Source organism: Punica granatum, chromosome 1 (genome assembly GCF_007655135.1).
Source record: "Punica granatum isolate Tunisia-2019 chromosome 1, ASM765513v2, whole genome shotgun sequence".
Lineage (NCBI taxonomy): Eukaryota > Viridiplantae > Streptophyta > Magnoliopsida > Myrtales > Lythraceae > Punica > Punica granatum.
The window spans coordinates 46197050-46206972 of NC_045127.1; the positions used below are offsets into that span (position 1 = coordinate 46197050).

Sequence of the window (9923 nt, forward strand, 5' to 3'; positions counted from 1 at the left end):
AACATGACAATTAACACACAAATTGTTTGTCTTCATATGTTTTTATCTGTTTTTGTCTGTTTTGTGACGGGTCATGTCCGAATCCATAGGAAATGGTTCACATGGGATCTAACGCCCCAAAACCATCAATCACAAAGTCCAACACCCTCACAGATTGAATGCGCGCAACTCGAGTGTGGTATGGGGTCTTGCCTCGAGTCACCGTTCCAACCCGGGTAGTTTCTGAGCGGAGGTGACTTGAGTCGGGACGTGTGAAATAAGGTTAGGCAATCACCAGGGAGCTCAACCAATCCCGCCGACATCTGGAGGACCACTCGGTCCTCTGGGACCCATTGATTCGGTCGGATCTGACCCCCGATTCTCATGAGCGCGCGTTGCATTAATTACAGTTTTGATCTTTTCAACCTCATGGTGAGCAGGAGCGCAATATTAGCCGAATGCGAGTTGACCGGGATCCAATTGTTGTATTTGTATTTATTGTTGAGAGCATATTGTGAAGCATTTATGTGTATATTCTAACAATCCCGGTCGGTGAGCGAGAGGTCCGAGAGTCGGAACTGATCGAGTTGGTTTATGGGTCCCCGAAACGAGCAGGACCACACGATTCACGAGCCCTATCCACGAGGTGAACCGAACATCATACTCTGGTTAGCCAAGATGTGATGACGGTGGACCGATCCCTTGACCAGCAATCCCGGTCGGTGAGCGAGAGGTCCGAGAGTCGGAACTGATCGAGTTGGTTTATGGGTCCCCGAAACGAGCAGGACCACACGATTCACGAGCCCTATCCACGAGGTGAACCGAACATCATACTCTGGTTAGCCAAGATGTGATGACGGTGGACCGATCCCTCGACCAGAGGATCCGCTCCTCTTATGGCCTTCTTAACCCAAATCCATCGCTTCCACGAATTTATAGCGTCAAACCGGGTAAGACGAGTGCAACCTAATCAAGCGGTAAGTAAATTAAAAAATATCAAACCCTAGACAAACTGAACTACCGATAAAGCGTGCGGGATGTAGGCCTGCAGGCAACAAAACCCCTGAATTCAAAATCTTCAGTTCCACAGATTAATTGCCTTAGCAAACTAGGTGTATCCTTACCTTTAGACCTTGATAACTCACCGACCATCGACATTCGGGTCATAAACAAATAGCGACGACTTCTTTTCACGTGTGTCCGTTACGTTTTCCCCCAGGAAGGTAGACATTCCCAAGCCGTGCGATCGGTCGTACCCATATGGGCTCCGACGAGACGAAATTCGAGTTCATACATTATATTTATTAACACTTATAATCATTACACGAGGGCAAGCTCAGTGTCAGCATTATCTCAATATACCCAAATCCGTCCATATCTCCATCCACCGCTCCGACAACACCAACCCGGACCCGACTTTATTTGACCCGATTTATTCATTCGTTCACTGCTTCATCCGTTTCTCTGAGTCTTAGCAGTGTACTCTTTGCTCGGAGGACCGAAGGTGAAGAGAAATGGCGAGTCTTGTGTGCTTCAAAACCCTCACGAGGTCCCTCCTACATCACTGCGTCGAAGCTCCGAAACCCTACTCACTGTCACTGTCTCAGCTCCTGAATTTGAGCGGAGGCGATCAACACTTGCTGAGATCCGTCAGGACGATAACGTCGCAGTGTTTAACTTCCAGTCTACCAAATTGGCAGTATCAGAACCGCAGAACCCTAATTTTGGAGTCGGCTACTGCCGCCTCTGAATCAGTGAAGCTCAGTCGGCTCTCAGATTCTGACTCTGGTACTTTCCGCCACATGTTTTGTTTGATTGCAGTGCCGTTTCCTCTGTGGGTTTTCGATGTTTTTCGATTCCATCGACGGGGCATGTTGGAAATTGATTTGCTTTACGGCATCCTGTTATCAAATTGCGATGTGGTTGAGGGGTTGATTACTGATTAAGACTGTTCAATTGTGTGCAGGAATAGTTGAAGTGTGCTTGGCCAGACCTGGGACTAAGAACGCCATTGGGAATGACATGCTGAGAGGGCTACGGCACGCATTAGGTGTTCTGAAGGAGGATGCCTCTGCTAATGTCTTGATGATCTGCAGCTCAGTTCCAAAGGTTTTCTGCGCAGGGGCCGATCTGAAGGTACTGCCCTTCAGTTTCTGCATTCAGTTTGATTTATTGTTCGATCATGCCCGGATAGCTAATAGACTGTGATTTAATTTTCAGTATTGAACACGGTAAAGTTTGTTTGCTGTTCAGATTGCATATGTTTTACTTTCCGATGCTGTGTTTGGTTTGGTTTGGCAGGAAAGAAAGACAATGACTGCGTCCGAGGTTCATTCTTACGTGAATTTGCTGCGCTCAACTTTCGGCTCTCTGGAGGTCGTAATCTTCTGTCTTATTACTTGTATACGTCTATACCTAGTGACGAAATCAAGTTCCTGCTTTTTGGTTGCTTCCTAGTAGCCGTGCCCTAAGTCTCTATTGCTGCATAGACAGATTTGTCTCTGAATCTTATGTGGAGTTCTTTGATGTGATAATGCAGGAACTTTATATTCCTACCATAGCGGTGATTGAGGGAGCAGCATTGGGAGGTGGACTTGAACTGGCTCTATCATGCGACCTTCGCATATGCGGTAGTACTTCTTTGTCTAGAAATGTTGAAGTTCCATCTTTCACGAAGTTTCCATCAGCTTAAATATCAAAGTTCCCCTCTTTCGCAAAATTTCCATCAGCTTGGTTGTGAATAATAATTGTGAAGTTGATACTCTTTTCTTTCCTCCTATGAATTGTCAGGAGAGGATGCAATTCTGGGCTTGCCAGAAACAGGACTTGCTATTATTCCTGGGTATGTTTTATTGAAACCGTGAATTGGTGGCATTATTTTCTTTTATATATTTTTCTGCTCCGAGTGTCAATCAAAGTAAGAACCTCTGACTCGATGATTGGGGTACAGAGCAGGCGGCACACAGCGTCTTCCTCGGTTGGTGGGTAAGGCTGTAGCAAAGGAACTCATATTCACGGGTCAAAGGATTAGTGGTAGAGACGCAAAGTCTATCGGTGCGTTCTCTTTTTATTGGCACAAACTAGAAAGGTAGCCTTTGATGTGCACGACGCTTACGTGCCATTAACTAACACCAGACTGTTGGCAGAAACCTGCAGTGCAAAGTAAAAAAGAAATCAAACAATTAAGCAAACTAATTAATGACTCAACATTCCAATTGCTCAAAGCATGTAGTCTAAATTTAAGCAATCCAAACCAGTATTTTTTTCCCTCTAATGTCATGCAAACACTGACAATCTTATGGCCTCTAACCCAGGTCTCGTCAATCACTGTGTCCCTGCTGGCGAAGCTCGTGTAAAGGCACTCGAAATCGCTCGGGAAATTATTGAAAAGGTTTACTTGCTAGCCTTAACATAAGAAGAGTAGAGCACAGAGCACACCATTCCTCAAATAATATACCATCATTTCATTTTGTTCTCAGGGTCCATTAGCGATACAAATGGCTAAAAGAGCAATTAACATGGGGATCGAGGTGGATATGACATTGGGATTAGAACTTGAAGAAGAGTGCTATGAGCGACTACTGGACACAAAAGATCGACTCGAAGGGTTAGCGGCGTTCGCTGAGAAAAGGAAGCCCAGGTACAAAGGTGAATAGGGAATTCACAATTCCAAATCAAACCTGTTTGTTGTGAATTAGGGTTCAAATGCCCCAAATTCTCGCCCCGACATTCTTGCCCATATTGTTAAAATAATCTCCATCCTGTGCGTAGCTCCATGTAACTAAGAATAATCGGCTTCAATGCATCGATCAATTTGGTGGGATGTGTATCTTGTATACAGTTATTTCACTACAACAAGATGGCGGAGGAATCAAATAGACTTGAGGAGCACAGAAGAAGAGTATATGGTCTGGATTGTGGAATTGCATCTCCTTTACGTTGTATCCTACTGCACGGGCCATACGTATCGGTCATCTCTCCATTGCGAGATCACAATTGCCACGATTTTCTTGTCATCTCTATATCATCAAATGAGTTTGAGTGAGGAGTTTGGATTCTTATTAAAGGGAGAATGAATAAATAAGAGAGGCCTCCGAATTGAAGTGTCTAAGATCATGAGCGGATGAGAAGGGTCAAAGTAACAGGAGTCAAAGGAAATGGATAAGTAGGCAGTTTGAATGGAACAGTTGACTTTTTGACTGTGCTGACTGCTGACTGCTTATTTTGTCAAACAGTCCCCTCGTGCGCCTGTCCCAACCTTCTGCTGTTTCCTGTTAGTCTTTTTTTTTTTTTGTTTCTTTTTCAAATTACGGAAGTCCACGAATCTAATAAAAGATTTTTATAAATGTTTTTCATTGTCGATATTAACTCTTTTTTCATTTTCTTCTTTATCCACTCACGGAGCAGTCTGCAATCAGTGCTGCATGATGGCTCTCTCTCCCTCTCTCTCTCTATATATATATATATTTGTGGGATTCGAGTTCTTTATTATCGATTACAGAATTCATAGTAGAGGTATTGATATTTAGTCAATTGACATTGGACTATTATTTACAGTTAGCTAAATAGAAAGAAGAGTAAACGTGTAGAATTCCCCGACATTACGTAATTAACTATCATACAGTCATTACTCACTCCGGCTGGTAATGGAAGAAGCTATTTCCTCCTAATGCTTGTGTGCCTCGACTCCTTTACACTACGAGATCGGATATTTCTCTTCAGATAATATGAAACTTCCCATGCGTCACCAAACTGAAAGGGAACTCAAGAGCTCCCTTGGGAGAATGTTGATCGAACGTAAATATTAAAAACCAATCATATATTCACATTTTTTTACAAAAAAAAAAAAGAGGAGGAAAAGGCCCCCCTTTTTTCCTTACAAGTTGCAAGACCGATTCTTTTCCATTATTACCCTCCAAAATTCATGGGAATTCCCAGAAAACCATATATATCTGCCCAAAGAAATAATACAACGAATGTATTAATAGTGTACGCCGCTATCAGCATCCGCTGATCAATAGATGCTCGCCACGTATACAAGTTGCCACTTGGGGCTCAACTTGCAATTGCACTTGCTGTGGTCCACTTGCATTTCCGACCACTGTTTCCGACCCGACTTGGGCTGTCGCCGGAGCTGCCGGCCCGACCACCTTCCTCCTCCGCTTCGGGGACCCGTTGTCCGATGAAAACGATGACGACGGCGAGGAGCTGTTATCCGGCTCCGGCGAGGACCTCTTTGAGGTCACTCTGACCGGGTCGGGCTCGCCTGAGTTGATTCGGAGCGGGAAGTTCAGCAAGGCCTTGGAGCCGCGCATCCGATAAGCGGCCCGGTCGTAAGCCAAGGCCGCATCCTCTGCAGTTTCGTAAGTCCCGAGCCAGACCCGAGCCCCGTTCTTGGCCGGGTCACGGATCTCCGCCGCGAACTTCCCCCACGGCCGCTGCCTCACCCCGCGGTAGTGCCTCCCCTTGGGCACGGCCGCGGCTGCAACAGGGGCAACCTTCATCTCCGGGGCCGGAGTAGCGGTTGGCTCCGGCAACGTGTAAGGCTCCGGCTTCACCGACACGTCCGAACCGAAACCCATTTGGCAGCTCCCGGATGACCCGGACAGCGTCGGGACCCACCCGACGTGCACGGCATCCCGGAGTACCCCGTAGAGGACCATATCCTCCGGGTCGTCCTCTTTGAGCGGGAGCTCCCCCCAGTTCTCCGTCAAGCAGGGGTAGAGCTTGCCGAAGCTAGAGCTCCGGCAGAAGATAGGAGCTCCAAACGCGCCCGAGCTCCTCGCAGAGAACTCCGGCTCGCCCATCAAGTGCCGGTGGGCCGACCCGAGAACAGCCAAATCGGATCCTTGGATGCTGTCTGCATACATGTCTGATCGCAAAATCGACTTCGACCCTCCTAAGAATTACGGATTTCGTTTGTGGGTATGGATTGTTCCGTGCTTTCCTGGCTCGGAATTGTCTGAAACTGATGAGAGAGAGATTTGAGTAGAGAGAGAAATGGATATGTTGTCGACAGTGGAATTTATGAGGATCGGGTGGGGAAGGGAAGAATAAATAGGGAGGCCAGATTCATGTACTTGGACAGTTTGAAACTTCGAGGGATATTTTTGCGAATTATTAAAGTCGGGAATGTGATATTCTTGGTTTTTTTTTTTTTTGGGGGGAGCAATTGGGAATTTTGATCTTACTTTATATTTGCGATTTTCTCGAGGGTGTCGGTTTCCATGAAAGTTCCAAAAGCTTTTGTAACCAAGTGGGAGGAGGGGGAAGATGAGATGAAACACGTGCTTGATTTGTCTTACGCAAGCTGATCCAGAAGGTGACGTCATTGTCTGACAGCATGTGCCAGTGCACTGTTGCTTGTCAGACGTGTACTTCTGCAATTTGCACGGGGCCACAACTATACCAACCAACTTGACCACTTGCCATTGACAAGCGGGCGCTACCATTGTACATTCATTAATTATTTGGTACGTACTTCGGTTGCACTAAGGTCCAAAATTAAGTGTGTCGATGTCCGGTAGGCCGTGGGTCTATATGTTTGAATTTTCATCTATGATAACGGGATGGCGCCCCAGTCTGGCAAGTCTCGCGTAGCTCGTGCCAAAGGAATATCCTTTGGTCCTAATCAAATGATCACATCACCTTCCTAACTGCACAGTGGGAGTCGAGTGACCAATCTTCCATTATATTTCGTACCTTGGAGATCATGAGCTCAACTAAACCAATAAATCAGATCAATATTTGACTTTACAGGGACCCTTTAACTTTAATCAAAGTATCATGAATATTTTAGTTTTAATCTCCACCAATTTGTTCATGTGTCAATGTTAGTATACTCTACACCAATTTGAAAGAGATACAACATCATATATCATTAAGAAGTTGAGGTTTCAAAGGCTACTCATAAATCTCATTGAAGTTGTGTGGTCATATCCACTGTTGATCAATTATTAAGTACATATTAAATTAATATAAAAAATCCTAATGGAACGAATTTAATTAAATAAAAGGTAATGGTATTGCGAGAAAAATGAAATTTTTTTGTGTTGAAATAGAAACACGATTGAATACAAGTAAAACGGCATACATATTTAATCAAAAATATCATGAAAATTTTAGTTTTGATCTCCACCAATTTATTCACGTGTCAACATTAGTATATTCAACATCAATCCATTTGAAAGAGATGCAACATCAGACAATTAACAAATCGAATCCCATTAAAGCTGCACGACCATATCGATAATTAAACACTCCTAAGACTCCATTTTTTATGGTGAAATAGAACGGGAACTTATTTGAATGAAATTTAATGGTAATGGAATAAAATTAATGATTTTTGGGACTGAAATATAAAACACGATAAATGTAAGTAATAAGTGTAGACCTAGCTATTTAACAAGATAATATTCTCTAAACAATGAAAATGCATTTCAATATTTATTTTGTTGTTTATTGAGAAATAAATAACTAAATTATGCCACACATAAGAAGATTAACCTTTTAAATTAAATGGTTGTAATCACTTCAAAATCTCTTATCTTATGTAAGAGCATGTTTGATATGCATGCAAATATTTGCTCCATTTAACTAATTTCACATGATGAACCTTCAAAAAGGCTAATCCAACTCACGTGTCAGGGAGACTATTAAAAAAATAATTAAATCACATTGTATTAGAAAATATCAACTTTTTAAATTAGACGGTTGTGATTATTTTAAAATATCACATTGTTAGAATTGATTGAATTGAATGAATGAATATTTTTCAATTCTTTTGAAGAATTTAAAGAAAATGATTATCACAATGATGCCATTTCAATTTTTATAATTGCAACCAAATAATGAAATAAATTGAAAGAATGCTTTTATTTTTATTTTTTCATTCCATTTTATACACTCCTGCCAAACATAACATAACATGATAGTAATCCTTGGATTGGAAAATATGGAGTGTGGAATTTTCTTGCGTCGACAAGACAGAGGAGAAATAGTGGAAAAAGACATCCATGGGAACCACCAGGATACATCGGCCCTAGACGACATTATCAGATTGTGCTTTCAAGGCAGGAGTCTTCCACCAAGTCAATTTTCATTTTTCAGGAAAATTATTTTTATAATTTTGTGGGTGTGGGGTTCACATAAACCAGATTTGGTCTTATCCGTTCTCCGCTTGTCTTGTGTATGTCCTCTCTTCTTTTTATTTATTTATTTATTTTAATTATACCTTTAGGTCGAGAGATAAATAAATATCAACTAATTTAGTTCAAATTAAATTCACATTCTAGGAGATAAAACCTTTTCAATTATGAATTTTGTTCATTCATAATAATTGAATAAAAATCTTACGAAAAGAAAGAAAAAAATCAAATTGCTTGAATAAATCAACATTGGATAATCATACATCCCTTCACCTTCAAGGAAAGGAGCTTAAATAGTGATTATGCTCATTATATTATTATTGAGGTTACCTGTGTTAGCCAACTCTAACCTCCATAAAATAGGAGGCCCATTAATGTAACTTAATTGGAAAAATTATAAAAGTGATCCTATAAGTTTATCTTTTTATGACATCGAATTCGATAAATTTCATTTTGGCTTTTCCACTCCTAAAAGTTTGTTCCATTATACATTTATAGTCCAAATCGTGATTGATCATTAACCGGTGTCGATGTGGACGTAAAACACCTACAGGGAAATTCGAAGATTAATAGCGATAGTCTTAAATGTTTTTTTATTTTTTGAACTTGAATAATATAACTTCAACTTTGTAAATAGCAGTTCTATATCGTTTCAAAAAGTAACTGTTTTGGTACATTATGTATTAGCTGTTAACGAGCGATGATATGGACTTAACACCGTGAAAAAAGTTACAGCTGGCCTTTAATATGGTTCACGTGAACCAATCATCTTAAAAAATTTTAAAAGGACGTTAAAAAATCTTAAAAAACGAATAAAATTAACCAAATTTAAATCAAAATAAGAAAAAATTCTAAAAATTTTAAAATGTTTAATAAAAATAGAAGGAAAACTACATTAAATTTTAAAAAAAATTAAAAATAAATAAAATTAACTAAATTACAAAAAAAAATTTGAAAATTTTTAAAAATAAGAAAATTCAAAATAAAAGTAAAAAAAGTACAAAAAGTTCATAAAAAATTAAAAACAAAAACTTTCAAAAGAAATTAACCAAAAAATAGAAAAGTTAAGGAAACTCCCCCTCATCCTCTATTTCGAGCAGAGAAATCGAAAAGAGAAGGGCCAAATTGAGGGACATCTTCATGCCACTTCTCCTTTCGGAGGAGGTCGTCAGAGGCTTTAGAGCCCCCAGTGACATCATTGGGAGGTAGGAGTAGCCAAAGGGGAAGCCCAACCCCCGACGCGACTCAATCATTCCCTCGTATTCTCTTCAAAAGAGAGAAACAAGGAGGAGGGAAGGATTAGAAAGGGGTCCTTCCGGCTAGAGCCTTCGATGACCACACCACACCATAAGGAGTGGTGGTTGAAAGATCCCCCGATTTGATATCTTTTAACTACCCAACCCTTTCTCGTTCTTCCACAAGCTTGAAAATTATCTTCCACTTTTTTTTAGTTTTATATTGTTATTTTTAATATTATTTTTCTTATTCATTATTTTCCTAACTTTTGGTTTTTTATTTAATTTTATAAATCTTTTAAAAATTTTTGAACTTTTTATGAAAGTTTATGCAATTTTTTAAAATTTTATTTTAATATTCTTCTATTGTTTTATTTATTTTCTTATTTTTAAAATTTTTTAAAGTTTCTGTGAATTTAATTCATTTGTGTAATTTTTCTGTCTATTTTACTAAACCTTTTAAATTTGTAAAATAAAAAAATTGAGTTTTTTCTACTTTTTATTTAATTTTGGTTAATCTTATTTAATTTTTAAATTTTCTTTTCTAATTTTTATGTTTTTA

At 40.2% G+C, this 9923-nt stretch overlaps 2 protein-coding genes across 2 annotated transcripts; one reads left to right on the plus strand and one right to left on the minus strand.

Annotated features, from left to right (window-relative positions):
* The first annotated feature begins 1428 nt into the window (after positions 1–1428).
* LOC116213590 (probable enoyl-CoA hydratase 2, mitochondrial) lies at positions 1429–3902 on the plus strand. Its single transcript, XM_031548608.1, has 8 exons — positions 1429–1767; positions 1946–2115; positions 2281–2355; positions 2519–2609; positions 2770–2821; positions 2930–3033; positions 3294–3370; positions 3459–3902. Exons 1-8 carry the CDS (start codon positions 1494–1496, stop codon positions 3633–3635), a joined length of 1020 nt encoding a protein of 339 aa, XP_031404468.1. The 5' UTR covers positions 1429–1493; the 3' UTR covers positions 3636–3902.
* An 864-nt stretch (positions 3903–4766) lies between these two features.
* Positions 4767–6098, minus strand: LOC116213600 (ethylene-responsive transcription factor 2-like). Its single transcript, XM_031548618.1, has one exon. The coding sequence runs from the start codon at positions 5847–5849 to the stop codon at positions 4980–4982; it is 870 nt and encodes a 289-aa protein (XP_031404478.1). The 5' UTR covers positions 5850–6098; the 3' UTR covers positions 4767–4979.
* Positions 6099–9923: the final 3825 nt, after the last annotated feature.

What these genes read in the sequence shown, in the direction of transcription:
- LOC116213590 (XM_031548608.1), top strand. Translation starts at nt 1,494, where the DNA reads ATGGCGAGTCTTGTGTGCTTCAAAACCCTCACGAGGTCCCTCCTACAT. An exon ending in ATGCGACCTTCGCATATGCG is followed by an intron (nt 2,610 to 2,769) that starts GTAGTACTTCTT and finishes ATGAATTGTCAG; the next exon opens with GAGAGGATGCAATTCTGGGC. An exon ending in GGACTTGCTATTATTCCTGG is followed by an intron (nt 2,822 to 2,929) that starts GTATGTTTTATT and finishes ATTGGGGTACAG; the next exon opens with AGCAGGCGGCACACAGCGTC.
- LOC116213600 (XM_031548618.1), bottom strand. Translation starts at nt 5,849, where the DNA reads ATGTATGCAGACAGCATCCAAGGATCCGATTTGGCTGTTCTCGGGTCG.